The following is a 25,096-nucleotide window of genomic DNA, read 5'->3' on the forward strand; positions in this document are numbered from 1 at the left end:
TTTTTTTTTTTTTTTTTTTTTTTTTTTTTTTTTTTTTTTTTTTTTTTTTTTTTTTTTTTTTTTTTTTTCAGTCTGTTGCTTGCATTTCATGTTCTGTAGTTTACAATGCAATTAAACGGATTATGTTCCTTTCTTATTTGTAGGGTTATTATAGCTTTAGCCAGAAGTTAAAGCATATTGTTCGTCTACCTTTTGCAGTTACTGCTTATGGTATGTTAGATAGTTGTGCTGACTCAGTCTATAAATCTTCACATTTTAGTTGTGTTGCTATATGCCAGTTGGCAATGAAGCCTTTTTACCTTTTTCTGCAATTGTGGCCCAATTTTAAATAGTTGTTCACTATCAGGAACTGCTGCCCTTTTACTTGTCATGGTATGGGAACCTCAGATCAGTGCACTCTCGATCCCCATAATTTTAAGGTAGTGAGCTTATTCAACATGTGAATGCCGAGTCTAATAGTTTCTCCATTTACCTATTTTTGCTTTGTTTCATTCTTCCCTAGTTCCCTTCATCTTCACCATCCAGTACTGATTTCTTCTTACTAAGATTATTTTTCTTATCACCTAAAGACGTTCTAGTTATATTTTTTGTATTTTATTACATCCATGGAAGTTCCATTGTTATCATATTCTGACTGTAATTGTCAAATGTCCTACCTTAATTTCCCCCCTTTTGTTGATTGCATTAGGAACTATAGATACCAAATGTGCATATCATTTTATTCCATATTTTCATTTTGTTGCATATGGATAGTATCGTTAAAAGCTTCCTCCTTGATGTGCATGCTTAATCCATATCCTCATGTTTACCTAGTTGTACATTACTGACATAATATGGTCTTTGATGCACCTTTTATATCTGCAGGATGATTATGTTAATTGAAGCGGTATGTGCTGGATCGTTTATGATTATATATATCAGTAAGTTTTTTTGTATTAATGGGATGGGGTCTCTTCAGGTGTCAATTGATACCAATGGTGCTTTAGTTTATTGATTTGGATTGATTTGTTCTTTTAAATATTGGACTCTGTTATTGAATTATTTATTATGTTTTACTCAATTACTTGGGCCAGTATGTTCTTTTTATTGTGATTCTAGAAACTGCTGTTTTGTAATCGGTAGGGTAGCATGGCGTTGGATATAATGGCTGACGGTATTGTTTTGCTCACCAGTCTTCCAGATGACTCGCATAACTGATTCTTAAAGCTTTTCTGAATCGCATATCTCCGGTCTTTAATTAATATTTCATTGTATTTATTCATCATTTTATTACGTGCCCCCAAAACATTTGGATTAATATTGTCATGCGTGCAATGCAGGTTATGTTCAAAAGTACAATTCATTAAATTCTCAGCCTGATGTTTTGAAGTCATTGTATTCTCCACTTCAGCAATCAAGTTCTTTGGAAGATCTAAGGTCAAATTATTAAGCTTATCATAATACGCTGCTCTTTAGTTTGTAGCTAGAGGCTAGGTGGTCACTGCGTCTAAGAATTTTTTTTGTTCAAATATATTTTCACAATATTTATTTGATTTTCATCCAATTAATATAAAACTTATATCTACAACTTTTCCACACTTTTTTTTTTTTTTTAAATCTTGGTAATAGAACAGCACTTCTCCATCTGGTTGTTTGTTTTTCTTTTTCCTAAGAACGAACTCTAATCCAAAAGAATATCAACGAGTTAGGTAATTACAAAAGTCCGATTAATAGATGCCCATAAAGAAGCATTAAGCCTCACAACCTCTCCTACCTCCTCCAAAGACTTCTCCATCCCTCTAAAAATTCTACCATTTCTCTCAAGCCACCCTCCCCACATAATAGCACAAAGGGAAGCTTTGCCTCAAGACCCTTCTTTTATCTTGAAGGGGAGAATTCAACAGGACCTCCATCAAAGAACGACAGCTCCTATTATGCACCACAATGACACCAAACAACCTAAAAAACTGGCTCCGAAGAGAATGAGTAAATTGGCAACCCCCCACAAAAGATGATCCAAATCCTTCTCCTACTGACAACAAAAGACACGCCATTCTGGACATAAAATAAATGTGGAATTTCGTTGAATAAGATCTTTGATGTTCACTCAAACATCAAAAATTGCATGTGATTACACTAGGAGATTCGGATTTTGATGTTCATGAACCATTTGATGGCAAGCCAAAGAGTTCTGTATAAGTTTACTGTTTGAGTGATTTAACTTTGGTTCTTCCTAGATCTTTTCATATGCTGCTAAAGATTGGTTGAATTTCAATATTTGTATCTCCTAGTGTAATCACATGCAGTATTTCTCTCCTATAAAAATAGTGGTGCCTTCAGATGGACACATTGTTTTATTCGCACGATTTAAGATTTAAGAATTCTTTGGTGTAACAGGTATCATGATGTTGGTCGACTTTCCGATCAGCAAATGGCTCTGTTGCAATATCAGCGAGAGAACCTTCATTTTCTGAATGAGGAGGTATATAATAACCTTATCACATACTTGGTTTGGCACACAGCAGCTTTACTTAGTCATGCTCTTTTCTCAATTCCTATTGGAATGAGCTAAATCACCTTCGTTCCTGTTCATCTCAGATTCTTCGGTTGCAAGAGTGCTTGAGTAAATATGAACGGTCCAGTGATGGAAGCACGCCTCAGGTGATCATATTAATTTGATGTATGGTGTTTTTTTAGATTTTATATGTATAACCAAAGTTTGTACTGATTTTTAGATTTTATTCATGGGTGTGAGCTTAAAAGCACAGACACATCGGATACATCACTTTCTTAAAAAAAGCATGGCGGGGACTTTTGGGAACATCTTTATTTATAGAATATATTTGTATATATTGACATATTTAGTACTTCATAATACATAAAACGTGTATACTAAACATAAAAAATAAAATATACTTTAGGCTAGAAGACTCTTCTGGTAGTGAAGTAATAATTTAGTTTTTGAACTTTCAAATTTGTAACGATTTAGTTTTTTTTGGAAAAATCTCGTCAAAATGGAGTGTCAATTTTTTGTTACAGAAGGATATAGCTGTTTATAAAGATATTTGGCACACAATAAGATTGACATACTTAAAAAAACCTCATAAATCTTAACAATATTTTTTTCAAAGCTCTAAATTGTTGCTTCAATGAAAGTGTGTATTTTTATCGAGTCAAGTCAATTAACAATATTTGAAGAGTTTGAAATAGATATAGAAGGATTTGGTTGGCTCTCGCTTGAGGAAGAAGTTGTCATCTCTTAGCTTAAGATTGATCAATATATAAGGATTGGAATATGTTATATATATTTATATATTTTGCATGCTTTACTTTTTAAGGTTGGGTTTTAATTTTTTCAAGAGCGGTGTTCAAATTGTGTATAATTCTGTCCAAAATTAGAAGGAAGTATATTCGATAGTAGACTCCGAAATTAGAGTATATGAACATGAAAATTCTCTCTCGTGATAGATAGTCAAAGATGAAGGAATAGGTCAAGGAGTGTAATATGAATGAAAATGGCTGTAGTTACAGTGACTCCTTTTCAGGTTGATCTTGCCCATATGCTAGCTGCTCGTGATCAGGAATTGAGGACACTTTCAGCTGAGGTATGTCTTACATAGTACTGTTTATATGTTTTGATTGGATTTTTAATAACATCCAACATATGTCCATGTCAGTTAATGTCACAAGATGTTGGCCCCTACTTATATTAGTTAATATCGTAGGCAAGCCACCACAATGATGTGAATTCATGTTTTCAATTTTTTTTTTTTTTTGGTTTTACTGTGTGGATATGCTTTTATGACGTTGAGATATCTTGTCAGGAAGTGCATAAAAAAAAACCAAGCCAACAAAAGGGAATCCCTCAAACTAGCCTAGATAATGTACTGTAGTCCAACAAAATCAAAACCAAGCGTATAATTACGAAAAGCCCTCACTGACTTCAAAACTTCGTCACACGACGTTTCTACTTCTCTAAAAATTCTATTGTTTTTCTCGAGGATGTGCCCCACAAGATGAAAAAAAAAAAAAAAAAAGCAAGCGTTTCATGAAATTTTTCCCTTCTCTTGAAAAAGCGTACTTAGGAGTACCTCCTCAATCATAGCCCATCAGTCACAATTCCACACCAAGCATAAATAGAACGAGTTCGGCCTCTATGATCAAAGAGTGAACAAACTAACAACCCCACAACAAATAATATGAGTCCTCTTACGCCTACCAAGGATACCCCATTGCAGGAGCAACACAAGGGAAGAATGCCTTTGAAAATGGTCCGTAGTGTTGACTTTCTCATGTAAAACTTGCCACACAAAAAAAATTACCTTTGGATTAATTTTAAGCTTCCAAATTGAGGAGAAAGCAGAGGCGGTTTGTCTGTAACAGGAAAGGGATAAACAACAAACGAGAGAAAGAATTGTAAGAGAAGAATCTCCAAGAAGAATTCAGGGTCCAAAACCTGAAGTCCCATCTCCCTTGGAACAAATGCTGATCATGGAGAATATAAATGTAACCGCCTAAACCCTAAACCCTAGTAAATATTGTACTATTTGAGCTTTCTCTTTCGGGCTTCCCCTCAAGGTGTTTAAAACGCTTTTACTAGGGAGAGGTTTCCACACCTTTATAAAGAATGCTTTGTTCTCCTCCCCAACCGACGTGGGATTTCACAATCTACTCCCCTTTGAGGCCCAGCGTCCTCGCTGACACTCATTCCTTTCTCTAATCGATGTGGAATCTCACAATCCACCCTCCTTCAAGGTCCAGCGTCCTCACTGACACTCGTTCCCCTCTCCAATCGATGTAGGATCTTACAATAAAGGGAGACCCGCATATCTAATGCCTCTCTATTTGAAAGATGGCACTTGAAGCCCGATATCTTGTCAGCTCATGAAATCACCCTGATGCACATGCAATCAAAATTTCCATAACAATATGAATTATATGTTGCAGATGAATCAGGTGACATCAGAACTTAGGCTTGCTCGATCTGTGATAGCCGAGAGGGATACCGAGATTCAGAAATTACTCACCACCAACAAGCAGGTACGAGTTTTAACTTCATCCAATCCAACGTCCTCACACATCTGATCTTTTGTTACCTGCACATGTAACCCCTTGCTTAGTTCAACTTTTCTTTGACATTGACTATCCCTGAATAGTATGTAGAAGAAAATGAAAGACTGAGAGCTATTCTAGGAGAATGGAGTACACGAGCTGCAAAGGTATCACTGCTTATTCTATTAGCAACTATATCTTCAAATGAAATGGAAGCACTCCGACTCTTTCACTAAAATTATGACCTTTTATCGTTGCGTGAAAGCTCGAGAGGGCGCTTGAAGCCGAGCGTATATCAAATCTTGAATTGCAAAAGAGGATTTCAACACTAAAAAAGCTATCACATGCATCTGAAACATCAGAGCAGCAGGGGAGTTGAGTTCATCAGTTTAATCTCAAGGTTGGAACGGAAGTGCCGCCCTCAGCATAGGCTACATTTATATTCTCTTGAATATGAGCAGCAGATGAGACCGTTTTTTCTCGTTCATTCTGGCCTTCAGTATCGACCAAATACCCCGGCAGTAGCTGTGTAAACAAATGAAGGTTCGTTCTTCTTTTTTTTTTTTTTTTCCTTTTTGATCTTGGGACTAAAATTTGAATTTCTTTGATTGTACATCTACTTTTTTTCTTTCAATGCATTTCGATTTTAATGCACTTCGAAGGATATGATAATACACTCCTAAATGACACCAAAAATTTAATAATGGAAATATACCATGAATGATTAGGAGCCTCATCTTTGAGTCATGGTGCATTTAGGTCTCTGAAGTCGACACACATTTGTACTTGTCCGTTCTCTTTGCGTCGTACTGGCACAATGAGAACCAATATTTGCGATTCTCATATGATAGGGAGAGGGATTGAAGTATGCATAAATGGTCGTCAATTTTTATCAANTTTTTTTTTTTTTTTTTTTTTTTTTTTTTTTTTTTTTTTTTTATCTCCACGGTTGAGTTTTCCCAATTCTAGTATCTTGGGAAGGGGTTATTCTTTGGATTTCGCCTATTCTTCGACTTAACCTTTTAACTAATTAGATGATTTATTTCTCTTTGATATAAGAACAAAAAACGTTTCAAATAATGAAAATAAATTATATTTTTTGGTTCTCATTTGCACCCATCAAATGATGATGATCAAGTGAAAAACATTCCAAATAAGAAAATGAAAATAGTTAATTCTCAAAATATTAATACCAACTTTACTAATTTTATATTTAAGAGTACTTATTCTAGCTCTGACCAATTAATTGCACAAATTCTATAATATTTAGGTGTTAAAAATATTTATTACATATAAATACTTAGTAGCACGTCATGCAGCGAACCCATTTCCAAATATTTTTAAATATTTATCACTCATAATTACTCGTCGTACTCAACACTANAAAAAATTCTCAAAAAAAAAAAAAAAAAAAAAAAAAAAAAAAAAAAAAAAAAGTTATATTATTGTCTCGTTTTAAAAAATATTTAGAAATTTAGAAATAATTGATATTAAGTCATTTAATTTTAAAATTTTGAATTTATTCCATAATTTAATTTCTATTTCATGTTTGAGACTTTTAAAAAATTTGACTCTTTTTTGTGACAATATATATTTTTTTGTATATTAATAAATACATATTAGAATATTTGAGTGTTATATTTATTTGGATAAGTTTAATATTAATATCTCAACTATACTTACCATATAATTGTTTTTGGACATTTTTCAAACATTCCCAATAAAACTCCAACTTACTTAAAATGGCATTAAATGTCACCATACTTTACCATTAAAATCATATTCCCAATTCACAACAAAACAAAATTCCATATTTTCATGTCTGTTTTAATTTATATGTCCATATTTCCATATTCCTTTATTTATCTTTTTGTGGCTAATTATATGAATTTACTTTTTTAATATTCTTATGAAATTAACTTTAAAAATTATAATATTCAAATCTAATACCTCCCATTCAGTTTCATTTGAACATTTATTCATGTACCCTTCCTTTACTCCGACACCGTTTTTACCTTTGTTCATAACCACTTCGATCGATATGTGTATAAAAAACTAGGTCGTTACAATTTGGTTCGTGTGATTAAGCCAAGGTCGCATAGGTAATAACTTCAATGTAATCTCAGTTCATTCATATACCCCTCATTCACTCGTATACCACATGTCTACCAGTTTTCGCCTTTGTTCCTTACAATTTGGTTCGTAAAAATTGAATTTTTTAATCTATGATCGATTTTAGAATAATATATATGTTTTATCTTCTGGGTCGTTTTTTGATTTATGAGATAATTAAGTTTTGAGTCGAATTGATATAAATGGTAAGATTAATTAATCATTAAATTGTTTTATAAGAATGTAGAAATACAAAGGCAAACATGAACTCAAAATTGAGCTTAAATGGTGGGCGATAATGGCTTCTTCTTCTTCTTCTTCTTCTTCTCTTTCAATTTCATTATGTTCTTCCACGTTTGTTTCTCAACAAGAATTCAACTTATTCCACAAAATTGACAGACAACTCTACACCATTTTAGTCATCAACATAGGCCGAGACCCCATGGAAGCTCTCCAAATCATGGCCTTTTGGCTTTGGCTCGAACGTGTCGGTTTTCGACACGTCGTTTATCGAATGCTCCAATTGCCCGTCCTCCTCATCAACGAGCTCGCCGACGAAGCCCTCACTGCCCTCACCTGCATCGTATCCGACAACCCACCGCCCTCCTCCGACGACTACAACAATAGCATCCCTCTCACTCAAAATTTCATGAAGAAAGAAATCTCTCTCCAGTTCCTCTATGCCAACCGTCAAATCGCTATGGAAGGTATAACTAAAATCCTTAACGAGGTTTGTTTTAGAGCCATGAGAGATATCATGCTCAATGCCATTAGTCACCGGAAAATCCCCTCCTCCGTCTCTGTCCCGCTCCCGCCACCACCACCGCCACTTTCCTTTAGATCGTTTGATATCATGATGGATGAAGGAGATCAGGTGTGTACGACATAATTTATTATTATTTTTTTTAATAATTTATAAAAAAAAACGTCTAAATAACGAGTTAATGCATTGCTCGTGTTCTTCGTTAAGGTACCACCAGAAGAACGAGCGATGTTCGTAACGTTTTCAAAGGGTTATCCCGTGCAAGAATGGGAAGTTCGAGATTTTTTCACAATAAACTACGGTGATTGCATAGAACATTTTCAAATGCAGGAAGTAGAGCCGAACGAACAATCATTATTTGCTCGTATAGTTTTCAGATCGGCTTCAACGATCGGCTTGATCTTAGGAGGACAGCCAAGAATGAAGTTTACTATCAATGGGAAACATATATGGGCTCGAAAGTTCATTCCAAAGCATCCGCCGTCGCCACAGCCGCCCACGGCAGCTGTGGCAGCAGTTCAGCTGCAGTCTCCACCGTTTTACCCTTAACAATGGAAGAAAGGCGGCGGCAGCGGCGGAGATGCTGTTTTGAATTGTATTTTCAAATATGGAAAGTGATCAGGATTAACATCCTATTTGTCTTATTTGAAAAAAAGTTAGAAATAAAATAATATTTTCACGGAAAATTGTTTATTGATAACTTTGATGTATTTTAAAAAATATTCTTGCCTTATATTGCTATATTTATTATGATTATTATTATTATTATTTAATTATAATTATTTAATTCAACAATCACATATTATATATATATATATATATAATATTTATAATAGAATAAAAAAAATTCTCTAAATTCAAATTGATTTATGTTTAATTAAATACTAAAAGAAATAGTTTTAAGGTTAAAATTTTAAAATAATATAAATATTTTAAAGATATTAAGATGTTAATTTTAAATATAAAATATAGTTGAAAAAAGAATAATTTTTAAAAATTTTAGTTTAAACTTTTATAATATTTTTACTTTTAAATATTTGTTTTATAATATTTTAATCCTTAATTTAGGATTAAAAATCTCTTTAGGAGTTAATTTTTTTTTTATATTTTTCTACTTTAATTAATTTAGATTATTTAATCTTCATGGTCGAATATATTAAATTTTGAGTGTTTCTAATTTTAAAATTTTTATATTTTAAAAATTAAGCTTATAAATATATATTTGTTTTGCCATTAATTTTGGTTTTTTTTTTTTTTTTTTAATAGTAATTTTAGAAATTTTATTTAGTTAAAAATTAAAAAAAAAAATATAGAAAGTTAAAAAAAAAAAAAAACATAAATTGTGTAGGAAGGACGTACACACTGCTAAGGGATTCTCGAGTTGTGGACTTCAAGCAGTTACTCTGGAAATACCCGACACACGATGACTCCACATTAAGCATACTAAAAAGCGTTTTCTCTTTCAAGTTTCAACAATTGAGCTACTGAAAAAGAATATGCACCTCGTTAATATAAATAAGCATTTTTTAAAGGCGTCCGCCCCCATACATGGTTAAGCAGGATCAAATATCAGTCATTATCTTTCTATTTCAGTACTTTTAGTTACTTTCCCGGAGAAAGAGAAAACGCTCATGAACCTACCCCTTCACTGAACCTCTATTCCCTGAAGTTCTTGTTCATTTTCTTGAAAGTGGTATCGATTTATTTATAGACTCATTTTCACGTTACAATGTCATTATCAATTTTTAAAAAAGAAATTAATGAAAAAGTTGAAAATGAATTGAAATAATTATTAGTTTAGAGTAAGGGTGTACATCCGACAATCCGACAATCCGGACCAACCCAACCCAAACTATAAGGATTGGGTTGGGTTGGAGTAGCTTTTTGGGTTGGGTTGGGTTCATTTTTTTGAACCCAAACTGACTCGGTTCGGTTTCGAGTTCATGGGATAAAACCTTCGTTGAAAATTCGAACCCAACCCGAACCCAACTTTTTAAAAAAAATAATTTTTTTTAACCATTCAACAATCCAACCCGAAAATAAGGGGTTGGGTTGGGTCAAAAAAATCACTCAACCCAACCCGGACTATGGACACTCCAGTTTAGAGGTTTAAAATTATACCCTAAAAAAAATTTAAAAGTATAAATAATTTTTTTAAAAAAAGAAATTGATTTAAAATTTTAAAAAAAGTTTTAATTCTATCAATTGTGGAGGCGATAGTACTCGAACTTTGAATCAATCACATAAAAATTTCTAATCCTGAAAGTACAAAAACCCCTGAAATTTCTCATCCACCATATCTGAACCAGAACTCAAGAATTAGCCCCTAAATTCTCTCACGGTCCATTTGGTTCGAGCTTTTGCGTCTCGGTACACTTCTTCTATAAGCGCTGAATTACCATTTTATGTTCATCTCAAGGCGCTCAATTCTCTTTTACGCTCAAAATCAAAGCAGTTTTCTGGGTTTGATGCATGATTTTCTCCAAGTTCAAGGGTTAAAATGGTTCGAGTTTCGTTGATTTATGTTTATTTTGCAGTACCGATTGCTTCGCTATGGATTCCGGATCAAGTGGCGAGGAACCCACTTCTTGGGAAGATCTTTGCAGTATCAATTTGATGCCCTCGGAATTGTTTTTGAAGTTTCGTAAAGAGTTGCGCGGCTTTCGAGTCGGTATAAATTTGGAGGTACTTTTATGAACTATGGATTCTTACAATATATAGTCTCTGTCTTATAATTTAGATGATTTGAGGATTTTGTTTACTGCTAATTATGGCTTTGGAGGGTGTAGTTCTTAGCCTAAGTGCTACTTAGATAGTTCTTGATTCTGTGGGCTTCATTTTCAAGGCTTTTATGATAGGAATTGACAATTATCAATATCAGGCATATTAATTTGTAGTTTGGAGAGGCTTGGAGATAACTTAGTCGCATAGTGTCACAACCTAACTATGAAGAGAGTAGGATGTGGACTCTGTATAGTGTGTTAGATGATGCACCATCCTCCTTGGTCGCGTGAGTGTGTCAAGATCACGACGTTGCACGGTTGAAAAAGTGGGACTGTGAGACCTAGGATGAACTTAAAGAGTTCCAATTTCCTTAGTAAAGCAAAAGAAAAATGAAAGAAGTAACTAATGAGTTTAGTGCTGCTGACGATACCATGTTAAATTTGTAAGGGCTTGCTTGTCTTCACATCTTGTACTTTTCTGAGCCTATGGTGTGTGTTTACTGTGTAATATCATGCTTGGGATGCACATGTTTGAAAGTGATGTCGTTGCTAACTAGTAAGTAAAGGTGTGTCGTCATTTAACCAAGGGGTTGGTTTTGGAGTCGAGTGACGTTATTGAGTGATAAATATTACTTTTTTGTAAGTTTAACCATTGCAAGGGAGAGACCATCGACATTTAAGATGATAATTGTTGTCTTATCTCCTGAGCTATGTACGTGTGATTAGATAAAGTTTCAAGTTGTATTGTAAGTAAAGGTGCGTTGAGATTTAACCAAGGGGTTGGTTTTGGAGCCGAGTGACGTTATCGAGTGATAAATATTAGTTTTTTGTAAGTTCAACTATTGCACGGGTGGAGGGTCGTCAACCTTTAAGATGATAATTGTTTTGTAGCTCTCGGGACATCCTCGCAACAGAGGATCATTGGTTAACTAGGTCTATGAAAGAATAGATTGTATTGTACGAAAGAGAGTATTACACTCCTGATTTTCGCCTTCTTTGAAGCTCTTATTAGCACGGTTCAGGTCAGTTTGTGTACTCTTAGATTGAATGAATTTGGATTTACTGTTTGGCTCAGTTCTATAATGCTCCATGTAATGAATATGAAGCCAAGCTTGTGGTGAAGCCATTATATCCGGAGCAGCGATGGAAGTTTATCTATGAGCCAATCCGTCAAGATATACGCCTTCTATCCAAAAAGATTCCTGTTACCAGATTTCTAAATCTTCAGGTACAAAGCTTCTAACCAACAGATTATATATCATCACCTACACTATACCGTCTTACCCAAGAAGAAGAAAGTCATCCAATTCTGTTGTCTTACAAGCACAGGTCGGTATCGGGCATAATTTTCAGATGCACGCCACGGGTTGGAAATGGAAGCTAACGACATGTTTGGGTGGAGACGGTGTATCTCGCATACGGAACAAGTCATTGATTAGCCCATTCCGGGGATTGGATTTCCGTTTCGGATGGAGGGCAGATTACGTGCTTCCTGAAATTACAGGGTATGGAAATATTCATCATCTATGGTTTTTATAGAAATTGTGGGGTGGTGTCTGTAATAGTGACGTTGTGTTCGACAGGTCTCTAGGCACCGGCGAAGCGTTGTTTAACATGAACTCGGGAAAGCTGGAAGCGTCACTTGATAGAATTGAGGCCATTGTCACTCACAGTGATGAAGGTTGTGATGGATAATACAACCCAAGAATTTGTGAGCTCCAACATCACTCATTGTGAACTTGGAAAGGATGGCAAAATTGTTCTGTCATTAACCCTCTTCAATATGCTTTTACAAGTAGCTTTAGATTTGGAGCTTCTCTCTCTCTCTCCCTCTCTCTCCCTCTCCAATTTTGTTTTTCTAGTTCACTTTATTTGTACATTTGAAAATCAATCAAGGCTGGAAATTTTGTTGGCCTTTCAAAGGAGATTTGATTTCGTTTTTTAAATTTGAAGAAATTATAGATACAAAATCGAAAGTTTAAAGGGATTGATGAGACAGAGTTTAGAGTTCAAAGTACCAAATAGATATAAATTAAAAAATTTAGATTTATGAGACAGGTTTAGAGTTTGAAGTACCAAATAGATATAATTAAAAAATTTAGAGTACATGGAAACAACATGCCCCCATCAAGCATTTTACCAAAAGAAAGTAACGTCTACTTCTCGATTTAAGGCTCTACGTATGTTGCAATCAGGTGGTCGAAACAGCAAGCTCACAGTTGATGGAAGAACTTACATATACTATCAATGGTATTAACACACTGAACCTTAACTAACAATGCACATTCATGTTGATCGAGTGCAATGAAATTTGCTGTGTAAAAGTAAAAGTAAAAGTATGGAGTAATGTTCAACCATTCTTGTGTAATACCTATATACAAAGTTTCTACAGAATGAAAAAAGATGCACCTCTGGCATTTACTGTTCCTACACAAGTATTTAGGAGGAAGCTACTGAGGTTTTGAACAAAAAGAAGCTCACGCAGATGATGACTATCAGATTTTGGCATGGAGAGCAGCAAAATGATTCTAGCTAAAACCGATTCATCGAAATTAACACGAGGATGGCACAGATGAATATTAACTTGAACCTTGGTAACGTTTGTGAGGCTCGACGTGCTGCCAAACTGGAGACAGCTTCAGTCCAATGATCTCTACCTCTCGATTCGAGTGTCCGTCCAGAAATACGTCTGTTACCTATTATTACACCAAGTCATGTCTAAAATGTTAAGTTCCCATTAGAAAACAGTTGGGAGAAAACCAGGCCCTTTGTTCTTAATTTTGTAAAACCTTGCACAAGAGGAGGGTTCAGACTGACAAACACACCTGAGAACATCCAAAGAGTTTGAGCACTCTTAGAGATGGGCAGTTATCAACAATCAAGCCTAGAGCTTCGTTGGTAAGTTTTCGACACCAAGATACGTCGAGAATAACCAAATTCCTAGAAAAACAGGCGAGCGAAATTGCTGTGCAGCGGCTAACCTGCACAAACCCATAATTGATCCCATCAATAAGGCAAACCAACATCTTTCATGACTCAAAATCATTAGTAACTAGTCTTAATTGATCGCAAAGCAAGAGGAATCATGATAAAATTATGGACTTGCCATTTGCAAATACATTTATGAAGCACACGGCATAAAATATATAGCTAAGTCCCATCCCAGAAGCTTTCTAGACAACAATAGTACAGTCTATATCTGTTCGTTCATGGAAAAAGGAGGGGAATTAGGGAAAAGGAGGTAAATACGTACCCTCCTGACATTGTTCAGTGAAAGTTCTTTTAAATTCTCTCTTGATATCTCCACAAATGCAGCAACAGCTTCATCACTTACAAGAACAAACAATATTGAATCGATCAGCCAAATAATGCAGATGTTAAGTACTAACACTTCATGCACATTCATTTTTATTTTCAATTGAATTGATTCAGATAATGCTAGCTTTCCGATACGTGGCTTGATTAGACTCAAACTGAAACAAACATTAGAAAGTTAATCTCTATGCAAATAATCACTTACTGTTTGTAAATAAGCATAAATAAACTATTTCTAATCTTTTCTATACGCTTAGAAAATGCGATAGTGAAGAAAACCTTTTAAATATACCATACAGCCCGTCAATAGCTATCTTATAGAATAAGGACCATAAGAATATTAAAGGTTTTATTGAGTTCCAGGGCTATAATTTTAAATGAGTCTTATTAGAAATAAGAAGTATCAGATCAAAAGGATAATATGGTTCAACAACTATTACAAATTGCTAGAAGGGCAACAATGGTAGGATTGATTCAGTCTAACAAATTATTGAAGCATCAAAATTATATATATAAATATGGAGGTTAGAAATGAAAGTAAGCATTGAAGAACTAAATATCTTAAGAGAACTCTGGTTAGAACCTGAATAGATTTCGGCAAAGCTTTAACTTTTGAAGAGCCTTGCAACCACTTGCAAGACAGCATAAAGCATAATCCGTCAGCTTTGACAGATTCACAAGGTCTATAGTCCGTAGAGAAGAGCAAGTTTCCGAGATGGCTTTTATGGATTTATTGGTCAATTTCCTGCACCCAAGAATGAAAGCACGGTTCAACAATGGTACTGATAACAGTAATCCATAGAGATATGTCCAAGGAACATACACACAATTGGTTAAAATGAGTTCCTTCAGATTATGGCCCCCCGCTGGGAGGAATTCTTGGATGAACTCGTCACAAACATCTCCAATTCCAGCTAATGAGAGCACTTCCAAATGTTGAAGCTTCTTCATTGCAGAAATCATTAGCATTGGATTGATTTTTAGGCAATCATCCAGATACAGTTCCCTCAGAGTTGATCCCAGAGAATTGGCAATAGAGTCTATACTTGAGAAGGTGAGGAAGGAGCACTGGCTCAGATTTAAGGATTGCAATACAGGAGCAGAACATACAAGTGCAGCGATACCAATGTCAGAAAGACGACATGCACCAGTTAGGGACAATGACTTCAGGGCAGGTAAGCTATTTGATGACCGAGCCAATGTAGATAATACGACAAAATCTAAAATACTACGTCCACATTGGTTAAGCTCGAGTATCTGGTTCAAAGAAACAGAAAATCTTGTTGACATATAATAGAATGCTAGAACAAGAATTATGCAATAAAATGCAGTCAAATCCATGCATGATACAGCCAAAAAAGACGATAAAATAAGAAAAAAACAATATTCCAATCCTTCATAACACAGTTTCCAAGTCAAAAGGACTGTCAGGAAGAAGACCACCATACATAAGAATCAAATGTGAGTTTATTTTTTAAAAAACCTATTGCTGAAGAGAGAATTTTTCTTCCAAGATTTAAGATTTTAAAAAGAAAAAATTGCCCAATGCAGCAGTATCCACATCTAATCTTCTATGTCATATTCCCTTTATTAGAATTTTAACGGTGGGTCACCAATAAACTTAATGCTGGAAAGTATATGTACCATTAATTTGCTAGTGTCACACCCTTGAAAAGATTTCACAAACTCTTCTTCACTCAGCCAAGAGCACTCCCCTATACAAACTTCAGTTGGGGAACCACAGAGAAGAAGATTCAGAACATGACTGTTCATTTTTCGAGAATCACAAAGTAGTCGACTAAGCTGGTGTCTGAAAGCATCTGGGACAAATTCCAGTGAAGAAATTGCATCGGCATTTTCAGCAAGAACCCGTAAGCACAAATCTCTCAAGGATGGAGGTAAAGACTGGGAGCGTTTACTAGACTTATTCTTTCTAGGGGTCCATTCAACTGGTGCAGGATCATTCTCCTTGTCTAAAGATTTTGAAACTCGTACTCTTCGACCTGAAGCTCGGTCACTAGCAATCTTCATTGCAGTAGAGAAGGGCCCAGGCCAATCTTTAATATCATCTTCACCTTCAGCCTGAACATTCTGCAAATTATCACCGCCCTCTTTACATCGAGCAAACTCAGCAGCAGTTCTTCTTATGAACGAATCATCTGACATCCATACCCTATGTGCAGCAGGAATATCATATCGAACTTCCTCTTCCAAACTAGACTCCATCTCTTGACTCTCATTGCTATGAGGGCCATCATCTGCCATATGTGCAGTGCCTGAAACCTGACCTTCTGTGGAACAGTACGTATATCTCAATTCTGAATCGATTATAAATTTTTCGGATAGAGACAAAAGAGCTTCTACAATCAATTTCCCTACACCGTTATGTTCTAGAGCATCTCCTCCATTGGCAGTATAGCCATTAGCATCCATATCCCCTCCATCACTGCAACTTGCACCAGTCAACTTTGTTGTACCTTCATCAATTACTATTCCCTTCGGTCTTTCATGAACCAACCCATAATCCTGATGATCAATTAGATTATCACTTAACACCTCATCGTTTGGCTCAAAATGTAATACAACCGTATGATTTCCATTTGAACTTTGGCCATCGACAATCCATTTGCCCTTTTCTCTTCGGCTGAATCTATTCCTACTCTTGGTACAATCATTCTCATCAATTCTTATGCACTCCTCCTTTAGCTCTTTCATCACAATTCCTCTAATTCCATTCAGATCAATTCCATCTTTGTCACTATCCTTTAAACCCCTCCTCTCTTCTACTAACCCATCAACGTTATGGGGTGTAGTAATGTCCACACCAATCGCTTGTTTCAACGTCTTCAAAACTCTCTTCCCCGAACGTAAACTAAGACACTCTTTACTCCCAGAATTTTCATCAACCAATTCCCCAGCAGGCAAATCCATAGTGGGGTTCAATTTCCTCTTTCCATTTACATTAACCTCGTCGCTCTTCGATCCTGTACGTTCAAAATCAATACTCCGCCTAAGTTCACTTAAGCCATCGGCCTCTTCATTAACCTCCAAACCCTCAAGTTCAGTACGAACTGAATGAACCTCCAACTTCCCATCCGAGGCCAGGCCCAAATCCCGATTACCAATCGTCTCCTCTTTCATCTCCGTTCGGGGGGAGTTACCACGAACGCAGTCAACATCAGAATGCTCAGCGTCAAGCCCTTTCCCAGCGAGTCGGGAACTCCGCCTACGATAAACTCCGGAACCGGAGGCGCCATCGGAGGGCAACGCAGTGGAATCAATAACAGAACCGGTAGATGAAAAAGGGGAAGGATGTGAAGGAGAGTGAGGGGGTTGGATTTCGTGATGTTGAGAGGGTGTAGAGGGCTGGTGGAGAGTGTTGGAAGGGGATTTTAGGGATTTGGGATTAGGCGGCGGAGGGACAACTTTACGAGACCTGAGAACCGTCATAACAATGAAGCGTGCGGCGGAGACAGAAGGAATAGTGGTCGGAAAACTGGAGGCAGCGTCGCCAGAGAGAATCGGAGCTATGGAGCAGTGGTTTGTTGGTTAGGTTTTTACCATTGGGGGAGCGACCAGAAGCTTCTTCTTCACGCTGTTTACGGGACGGTTGCGCTTTCCCGCCAAACGCCTCACCGGTGCGTCACTTATAAATATTTTTGTTAAATTTACAAATTTAATTTTGAATTTTAAAAAATGTTTAATATATTCGTGTTTATTTTGCGTTTAATTATTGATTTTTTAAATTTATTTCTTAAAATTTTAAAAATATTTTATAGATTTTTAATTTTTTAATTTTTTATTCTATAATCTAAATAATGAAAATTCTTTAAAAAAAAAACTATTTTTATGAATTTAGTGAATTCAAATTTTAAACTATAAATATATTATTTTATGATATAATCTTGCATTTTATTTTTGTTAAAATTAAAATAATTTTAACATAATAATATTATAAAATAAAAAAAATGTATACCATACTAATAATTGACAAATTATGTTATGAATCGTGGTCATTTGGTTATTGTTTGTAAAGAAATAATTGAAACAATTCTTGTACAAATTGGATTTATGCACGTGTTCTTTTATAAGTTGAATTAGAAACGTTATCGATTCTAAACTATCAAGTGTCTTTTGGTTAAGAAGATCTGTTACCTCTAGCATACAATATCGGCTAGTAATTGATATCGTTTTAATCTGTTGTCGTACATGTATGATGACATTGGGTAGATATCAATTCTAAACTGACATCACAGTAAATCGTCATTGTATGCTTACTATGACACATAATTTAAGATCATACAGCATCGTGAACTGTCATCATATTGGTACGATGATGAATTTTTTTTATGACACTTTTAAACTATCCTCATTGTACAACCGAGACATCGTACGTCAGAATTTTTTTAGTCTTATAATGTTAAATCACTCATAAAAACAAATAAGAACTTATTCAAAAGAGTCCGATCAAAGGCGAGAAAGAGGATCCTTTTCACCACTTGTAGTGTTCAGAAATGGGTAGTCTGTGTAGCCAACGACAGGATCTTGTGTATAGAAACTCTTCCTAACATACTTGTTCAAGGGTGCATTGAGCTTAAACCTCAAAGCCAAGTCAGGGTTGGCAATGAAAAGCCTACCATATGACACCAAGTCGGCGTCTCCGTTCTCGATTGCTTGCATTCCTAGTTTTCGAGTGAACCCGCCACTGCAAATGAAGGTTCCTTCATAAGCTCCTCTCAAAGTCCTCATAAACTCGGCTTCCTCATCTTCGCTTCCCAGCTTACCCGACTCGGTTTGGCCAAAGGCTGTGTACCGTGGCTGAGTTACATGGAGATAACTGAGCTTCCCACCAACTTCTTGTTGGAGTTTGTTAAGTCGATCAACTACATGTAGTCCTAGCTTGAGAGGATTGGAATCCATAGCGTCGAGGTGGTCGATGGCAGGAGAAATTCTAACACCGACTCTAGACGATCCAATGGCGGATACTACCTCTCGAACTACTTTCAATAAGAATCGAGATCTGTTTGTGAGAGATCCTCCATATTCGTCGGTTCTATCATTTATACCATCCTTTAAGAATTGGTCGAGGAGGTAGCCATGAGCTGAATGGATCTCGATCCCATCGAAGCCTATTCATCGTAACACGAATGTTCAAAATTTATATCAAGATTGTTTATGGTAAGACATTTAAATACTATTACAAGGCTCTAAATTAGCTGATAAGTCAGAGGAGATCAAGCTAATTACCTGCTTGAATGGCGTTCACTGCAGCCTGTCGATAATGCTCAACCACGGCCTCGATCTCGTACGTACCAAGTGGTCGTGGGGTTGGATATACGCCATGGGAGCCATCTGGAAGCAAGATTCTCCACCTTTTCGATACGGCCTTGCTTGTGGATGAAATTGGTGGCATCCCACCAGGTTGATAAACTATTAAGTTCATTCAGAATCATCAAAATTAGAGAAGACAATCCGAGATAAAACATCAGTGGCTAAGTAACACAAACACTTTAGTTTGGCTAGTGTATCCACGTCCAACATTTGTTAGTAGGATGAATGAGTAAACACTTATCGAACACTTCACTAAATTTGAGAATGAAATGCATCAAACTCGTTTCTTAAGCTAAATACATAAACTTGTTGATTTAAATTCTTAAAAGATGACATGTAACCATGTTTGTGTCCGTGTCATGTGGAGTACTCTAAATTCTTAAAAGATGACATGTAACCGTGTCATGTGTACTCAAAATTCTTAAAAGATGACATGTAACTGTATCTATGTCTGTGTCTGTTTTCAATTCGTTTGGAGTATCCTAAATTCTTAAAAGATGACATGTAACTGTGTCTGTGTCCATGTCGTGAAGTATCCTAAATTCTTAAAAGATGACATATAACCGTGTCCATATCGAGTGGAGTATCCTAAATTCTTAAAAGATGACATGTAACCATGTCTATGTCTGTGTCTGTGTCCATGTCGTGGAGTATCCTAAATTCTTAAAAGATGACATGTAACCGTGTCCGTATCGTGTGGGGTATCCTAAATTCTTAAAAGATGACATGTAACCGTGTTGTGTGGAGTATCCTAAATTCTTAAAAGATGACATGTAACCATGTCTATGTCTGTGTCTGTGTCCATGTCGTGGAGTATCCTAAATTCTTAAAAGATGACATGTAACCGTGTCCGTATCGTGTGGGGTATCCTAAATTCTTAAAAGATGACATGTAACCGTGTTGTGTGGAGTATCCTAAATTCTTAAAAGATGACATGTAACCATGTCTATGTCTGTGTCTGTGTCCATGTCGTGGAGTATCCTAAATTCTTAAAAGATGACATGTAACCGTGTCCGTATCGTGTGGGGTATCCTAAATTCTTAAAAGATGACATGTAACCGTGTTGTGTGGAGTATCCTAAATTCTTAAAAGATGACATGTAACCATGTCTATGTCTGTGTCTGTGTCCATGTCGTGGAGTATCCTAAATTCTTAAAAGATGACATGTAACCGTGTCCGTATCGTGTGGGGTATCCTAAATTCTTAAAAGATGACATGTAACCGTGTTGTGTGGAGTATCCTAAATTCTTAAAAGATGACATGTAACCATGTCTGTGTCTGTATCCGTATCCGTGTCATGTCGTATCTATATACGTGCTTCGTGGTTGTAATTAATTCGTCATACCTTGGTGTGAAGCTCGGCCGACGTGCCATAGTTGACAGAAAATGATACTGCCTTGGGCATGAACAGCATCCACCACTGGTTTCCATGCTTGCACCTGTTCTTCAGTGTAAATTCCAGGAACATGTGGAAACCTACCCAGTTCAGTTTATTAAAGACTCGTTAGAACAAGTAATCTAAGTAATTTTGATTAAAATGTATTTTCTTTTTTAATTAACAATAGTTCAAATATATTCTAATTTATTCCTACTAATATTAATATTTTAAAAATAAAATAATATTTAGTTTTAAGTAAACATGTTAAAATTATATTATATTTGAAAATTCACAATATTCATATTAACAAACAAAAAAAAAAGTAATTTATTTTGAGTTTATTAAATAAAATTAATAAGACGATCAAATTACCAAAATAACCCTCCTGATCCCACATATATATTTGAAAATTCACAATACTCACATTAACAAACAAAAAAAAAAGTAATTTATTTTGATTTAGTAAATAAAATTAATAAGACGATCGAATTACCAAAATAACCCTCCTCTTGTTCACACTAATCAGTAGCAGCGAAACTGTGGGACCCAAAGAAGACTAAGTCAACCAACCCAACCCCACCGTAGCAATTACTTCCATAGGAATTTACCAAAATATCCCTGAGAGTGATCAAAAATTTCGAAAATTACCCAGCGGCGGTGGCGGAGATCGAAGTCCCTTCGCTGATCAGAAATCCGCCTTTAGTGGACCTCTGAGTGTAATATTCGGCCAGTGCCGCCCCCGGAATCCCATTCAAAGCTCTACACCTCGTCATCGGCGCTAAAACCACCCTGCAAATCGTTCACCAGATCGCCAAACACACAAGAACAACGATCAATGAATTCGAAGCTATTCAAATTTACCCTAACAAACAACCAAACTCCGGCGAGATCTCTCTCTCTCTCTCTCTCTCTCTCTCTCTCTCCCCCCGAAATTAGACCAAAATAAGGGCTAAAACAGAACAAACCTGTGAGATAGATAGAACTTCCCCATCCTGAACGGAGAGAACAGCGAAGCGCTTCCATTTCCTGCCGGAGATTCAGCCATTTGCGATGAGTTCCGATCAGATTCCGCCGACGGCAACGAGATACAGGAGGTATCCTAGAGTCCCCTTTTGTAGGAGGCGTTTTAAGTAGGAGAGGAAATTTTGATCAAGGAAATGCTTGAGCGTAGCGAGTGGTCGGCGAAGGAGATAATTGTAGAGTGCATCCGGATCTAGAGTTGGGCGCGCGTGTACCAGCACTCGCCAAATGATGGACGGTGATGGAGTATATTAGTGGGCCCTAGTCAAACTTAGGCTTTGAAAATACTTGAATGTGAATTTGGCACGTGTATATTGCGCTGCTAAATGGACGGCGTGAAGGCGTGGCGGCTTGGCGGCTTGGCGGCTTGCCTTATGCATAATTTAATCCACGTGTATTTCATGATTTTTTATTTTCTAAAAACAAATGGCTGACAATTATTAATCATTTTGACAGATTAAATGGTTAATTTTAATAAAAATATCAAATTTTCTTTTTCTTTTTTTTTTTTTTAATTAGTGAGATTTAATAGATTATTACATGCAAGAGAGAGGTCAATTCATACCACTTGTTCAGTGTACCCGCCTTTGTCAATCGCCCTGCTCGGTTCATTGGAGTATTGCTTAGACTGCTCGCTTGACAGGCTCCGTTTAGTATACATTGAATATAGCATAAAAGTTGCAATACATTTTAATGTTCATAATTTTTAATAAAAATTCAAACAACTTGCTAAATTTAAGCCTAAAAGAACCCTTAATTTTATTACTTAATTAAGAAATATTAGTTTGTTTTGTTTTAATTAAATTCTTGTACGTTAGGATATGTGTGAATTTTTTTTTTTATTATTTTCTCAAGAAAATAGAAAATAATACATTAATCAATTTTAAAAATTTAGGAAACAATTATTTAAATTAAAAATTTATAGTGTAATTTTTTTTTTTAGATTTTAACTTTGTAAAAAGCATGGGGAAGGTCTCTTTTTTAATCCCAAAAATGCCCCTGCCTCCAAATATAAATGCTACAGGTTCAGTGGGCCATTTGGGCTTCACAAGAGATTCCTAAACAACATATATTAATATATCTAGATATTTATATATTTTAAAATAAATTATATAATTATTAAAATTTTGTTTTTATTTATTTATTTATTGGGTTGTGTGAAATTCAAAAGAAAAACGAGTTAAGTAATAAATATTTTGTTATTTTTTTTAATTATGTTTGTATATCTCTTAAAAAAATATTTTAAGATTAGATTTCTTTTTTAGTTTTAAGATAAAAGGAAAATTTTTAAAATATTTATAAGATTAATTTTTTAAAAATTAAATAATTATCAAACGAGACCTTAGTTAATCTAGAAATAGATGAACAAATTAACCCGTAACAAGATAACATCTCAACGTTTATTTACTAATATATGATAAGTGGGAAGAGATCCATCCGAGTCTACTCCAACAAGAAGGTTAGACTAGAGAAGAGACTTAGATTACAATGAGCTCGGTTTCTTCTCTTTAAAGGTAAAGTAGGTTAGAAGCAAAGAAGCCTTTAACGTATTTGAGATTATCTTTAAAAAATACGATTATGTTAAACACAAAATTGAAGCGTTAGGAATCCGTTCACTTATAACATAACATGCACATGTAAATTTCTTAAAACGTCCGAATTATAAGAAACTCATTTGACACAAACTTGAAAACCCAATGGCTTTATAAAATATTGTTTAAAGCTAAAAAGCACCGAGTCTGTTAATCTTTTCCTCCATATCCTCATCCTCAACTATTTGGACTTTGTCGATATCATTTAGTGTCGGTTGACATCTCTTTTAATTCGTCGATACGAGCTGATTTAGTCTTCATCTAACAATTACTAAACTAGAGAAATAGCAAGAGAATCGATTTCTCATCTTGATCAATTGGATCGTTTCTTTGTAGATTCCGATACGAATAAGATCCAGAGGAGCCCGAACCAAGCCAAGATCGAAGAACTAAACTCGTAATTTAAAAAATTAATAAGGAAGATCCGATGGTGAGGTGGAAAGGGAAAGGAAATAAAATAGAAAAAGGGGAATTGTTTTTAAGAGGAAAAGTAAGACTGGCAAAGCTCAGGGGCAGCAGAGGGTGAAGAAGAGTGGAGGGAGGGGTCCCTTCTTTGTACCCTGAAAAGCCCTATGCATGTGCTTCAATCTGCCATTCATTCAGAATCACATACCAACACTGTGCTGCTCTCTACAACTCCCAAACTTGCAACACAAGCATCCAAAATCATTCCAACTTTCTTCAAACAAAACCAGCAAGTCATTCAAGTCGTCTTAATCTATGAGCTCAGGCTACGTTTTTGGAACCTGCATTCATTTATAACATGATATTAGACCAAGAGAGTAAGTAAGAGTTGAGTTTGTGCATTATCCTAACCGTCTCCTCTGTTCCACTAGGAGCCTAGCCCCTTCTTCGATCCTATCTTCAGCTCCAGCCGCTCATTGTAATAGCTTGCTTCTCGGGAGGCTCACACTCCAAGTGGTATGGCTGATAGCCTAGATCTGTGGAACCGAGCCAAGCCTATCTTTGATATGTGCGTTTCTTTATCATAACTATTTGACGAACAACACAAGGCCTTTAAACTCATCGTCTTCAACCTAGCTTTTACAAATCTAAACCCACAAAACTAGAACACAAGTAACACACATACAAGTGAGTATACTCTATTCTTCATCCATACAATCCAAAACTACACAAAAAGGTAAACAAAACATCTCCAAGTGTATGGCAATGTAAGAGAAAGTGTGAAATAAGGGAGAGAATCCTTAATGAGCTAATAGAAAATTAAAGAGAGCAGAGAGCAGAGAGCAGCAAGCCAAAAGTAATAGATAGTTCAGGAGAGTAAACTGTAAAGTGGAAGCACAGAACAGTAAAGCAAGCACTCGGGAAATAAAACAAAGAAATTTCAGTAACAGTCTGAAACTGGGAAGGAAAAGGATAAAAAGAGAAGGGAGTGTTTCTGTATTTATCAGAACTTAAAAGAGCCTTCCTGAGCAGCTGAATCACTCATTTTTATAAACTTCCAAAATAGCAAAAAGGTCAAATAGTAAGTGGGGGTTGCTGGGAGGGAGAAGTCTGCCAAATCCTGACAAAAAAGTAAAAGAAGAGATGGAAGCAGACAGTAAAAGCTCATACCGTACATACAATATATTTATTTTTTTCCTCTCTTCTTCTCAGGCATTGCCTTCTGACACCAACTCTTTTGTGTCACATTTTATAATAAATTCTCTTAAATCTGTATTTACACTCTTATTTATTTCCTCCCTGCTTTAGTTTGTGGATTTCTGTAGAGATGTCAGAGACAAGACCTGCAACAACAATAACAAAAAAAAAAAAAAAAAAAAAAAAAAAAAAAAAAAAAAAAAAAAAAAAAAAAAAAAAAAAAAAAAAA

General features: G+C 35.5%; 5 protein-coding genes and 1 long non-coding RNA gene across 8 annotated transcripts in view; 3 read left to right on the plus strand and 3 right to left on the minus strand.

Annotated features, from left to right (window-relative positions):
* The window catches only part of LOC111485584, a 7,856-nt gene extending 2,210 nt beyond the window's left edge, over nucleotides 1–5,646 (plus strand). For 2 of the 3 annotated variants that reach the window (XM_023132522.1, XM_023132524.1), the window contains 10 exons: nucleotides 144–210; nucleotides 347–419; nucleotides 865–920; nucleotides 1,320–1,416; nucleotides 2,377–2,461; nucleotides 2,578–2,640; nucleotides 3,525–3,584; nucleotides 4,927–5,019; nucleotides 5,136–5,198; nucleotides 5,297–5,646. In XM_023132522.1, the coding sequence (XP_022988290.1) occupies nucleotides 144–210; nucleotides 347–419; nucleotides 865–920; nucleotides 1,320–1,416; nucleotides 2,377–2,461; nucleotides 2,578–2,640; nucleotides 3,525–3,584; nucleotides 4,927–5,019; nucleotides 5,136–5,198; nucleotides 5,297–5,410 (771 nt within the window). In that variant the 3' untranslated portion in view covers nucleotides 5,411–5,646. The remainder of the gene's footprint in view (nucleotides 1–143; nucleotides 211–346; nucleotides 420–864; nucleotides 921–1,319; nucleotides 1,417–2,376; nucleotides 2,462–2,577; nucleotides 2,641–3,524; nucleotides 3,585–4,926; nucleotides 5,020–5,135; nucleotides 5,199–5,296) is intronic. The other variant, XM_023132523.1, reaches the window with a different exon arrangement.
* A 1,749-nt stretch (nucleotides 5,647–7,395) lies between these two features.
* On the plus strand, nucleotides 7,396–8,599 carry LOC111485004. Its single transcript, XM_023131698.1, has 2 exons — nucleotides 7,396–8,017; nucleotides 8,114–8,599. The coding sequence occupies exons 1-2, from the start codon at nucleotides 7,442–7,444 to the stop codon at nucleotides 8,453–8,455; spliced, it is 918 nt and encodes a 305-aa protein (XP_022987466.1). The 5' UTR covers nucleotides 7,396–7,441; the 3' UTR covers nucleotides 8,456–8,599.
* A 1,542-nt stretch (nucleotides 8,600–10,141) lies between these two features.
* Nucleotides 10,142–12,554, plus strand: LOC111484982. The gene is made up of 5 exons (XM_023131667.1): nucleotides 10,142–10,276; nucleotides 10,444–10,591; nucleotides 11,705–11,857; nucleotides 11,959–12,134; nucleotides 12,213–12,554. Exons 2-5 carry the CDS (start codon nucleotides 10,460–10,462, stop codon nucleotides 12,322–12,324), a joined length of 573 nt encoding a protein of 190 aa, XP_022987435.1. The 5' UTR covers nucleotides 10,142–10,276; nucleotides 10,444–10,459; the 3' UTR covers nucleotides 12,325–12,554.
* Nucleotides 12,555–12,920: 366 nt separating this feature from the next.
* On the minus strand, nucleotides 12,921–17,577 carry LOC111484981. The gene is made up of 6 exons (XM_023131666.1): nucleotides 15,589–17,577; nucleotides 14,768–15,201; nucleotides 14,528–14,689; nucleotides 13,883–13,958; nucleotides 13,455–13,610; nucleotides 12,921–13,325 (listed from the first exon to the last, which is right to left on the minus strand). Exons 1-6 carry the CDS (start codon nucleotides 17,392–17,394, stop codon nucleotides 13,209–13,211), a joined length of 2,751 nt encoding a protein of 916 aa, XP_022987434.1. The 5' UTR covers nucleotides 17,395–17,577; the 3' UTR covers nucleotides 12,921–13,208.
* A 604-nt stretch (nucleotides 17,578–18,181) lies between these two features.
* LOC111485564 (12-oxophytodienoate reductase 3-like) lies at nucleotides 18,182–21,796 on the minus strand. The gene is made up of 5 exons (XM_023132488.1): nucleotides 21,619–21,796; nucleotides 21,302–21,442; nucleotides 20,621–20,751; nucleotides 19,192–19,374; nucleotides 18,182–19,073 (listed from the first exon to the last, which is right to left on the minus strand). Exons 1-5 carry the CDS (start codon nucleotides 21,696–21,698, stop codon nucleotides 18,412–18,414), a joined length of 1,197 nt encoding a protein of 398 aa, XP_022988256.1. The 5' UTR covers nucleotides 21,699–21,796; the 3' UTR covers nucleotides 18,182–18,411.
* Nucleotides 21,797–23,574: 1,778 nt separating this feature from the next.
* Nucleotides 23,575–25,068, minus strand: LOC111485726. The gene is made up of 2 exons (XR_002718708.1): nucleotides 24,082–25,068; nucleotides 23,575–24,011 (listed from the first exon to the last, which is right to left on the minus strand). It is a non-coding gene; the product is annotated as an uncharacterized LOC111485726 (long non-coding RNA).
* Nucleotides 25,069–25,096: the final 28 nt, after the last annotated feature.

The sequence above is a fragment of the Cucurbita maxima genome, unplaced genomic scaffold (genome assembly GCF_002738345.1).
Source record: "Cucurbita maxima cultivar Rimu unplaced genomic scaffold, Cmax_1.0 Cma_Scf00010, whole genome shotgun sequence".
Classification (NCBI taxonomy): domain Eukaryota; kingdom Viridiplantae; phylum Streptophyta; class Magnoliopsida; order Cucurbitales; family Cucurbitaceae; genus Cucurbita; species Cucurbita maxima.

What these genes read in the sequence shown, in the direction of transcription:
- LOC111485004 (XM_023131698.1), top strand. Translation starts at nt 7,442, where the DNA reads ATGGCTTCTTCTTCTTCTTCTTCTTCTTCTCTTTCAATTTCATTATGT. An exon ending in TGATGGATGAAGGAGATCAG is followed by an intron (nt 8,018 to 8,113) that starts GTGTGTACGACA and finishes TTCTTCGTTAAG; the next exon opens with GTACCACCAGAAGAACGAGC.
- LOC111485564 (XM_023132488.1), bottom strand. Translation starts at nt 21,698, where the DNA reads ATGGCTGAATCTCCGGCAGGAAATGGAAGCGCTTCGCTGTTCTCTCCG. An exon ending in ATCTCCGCCACCGCCGCTGG is followed by an intron (nt 20,752 to 21,301) that starts GTAATTTTCGAA and finishes TGAACTGGGTAG; the next exon opens with GTTTCCACATGTTCCTGGAA. An exon ending in CGGCCGAGCTTCACACCAAG is followed by an intron (nt 19,375 to 20,620) that starts GTATGACGAATT and finishes TGAACTTAATAG; the next exon opens with TTTATCAACCTGGTGGGATG.
- LOC111484981 (XM_023131666.1), bottom strand. Translation starts at nt 17,394, where the DNA reads ATGACGGTTCTCAGGTCTCGTAAAGTTGTCCCTCCGCCGCCTAATCCC. An exon ending in CTCATTTTAACCAATTGTGT is followed by an intron (nt 14,690 to 14,767) that starts GTATGTTCCTTG and finishes TCTTGGGTGCAG; the next exon opens with GAAATTGACCAATAAATCCA. An exon ending in CACTGAACAATGTCAGGAGG is followed by an intron (nt 13,611 to 13,882) that starts GTACGTATTTAC and finishes GGGTTTGTGCAG; the next exon opens with GTTAGCCGCTGCACAGCAAT.
- LOC111484982 (XM_023131667.1), top strand. Translation starts at nt 10,460, where the DNA reads ATGGATTCCGGATCAAGTGGCGAGGAACCCACTTCTTGGGAAGATCTT. An exon ending in GAGTCGGTATAAATTTGGAG is followed by an intron (nt 10,592 to 11,704) that starts GTACTTTTATGA and finishes TGTTTGGCTCAG; the next exon opens with TTCTATAATGCTCCATGTAA. An exon ending in CCAGATTTCTAAATCTTCAG is followed by an intron (nt 11,858 to 11,958) that starts GTACAAAGCTTC and finishes TTACAAGCACAG; the next exon opens with GTCGGTATCGGGCATAATTT.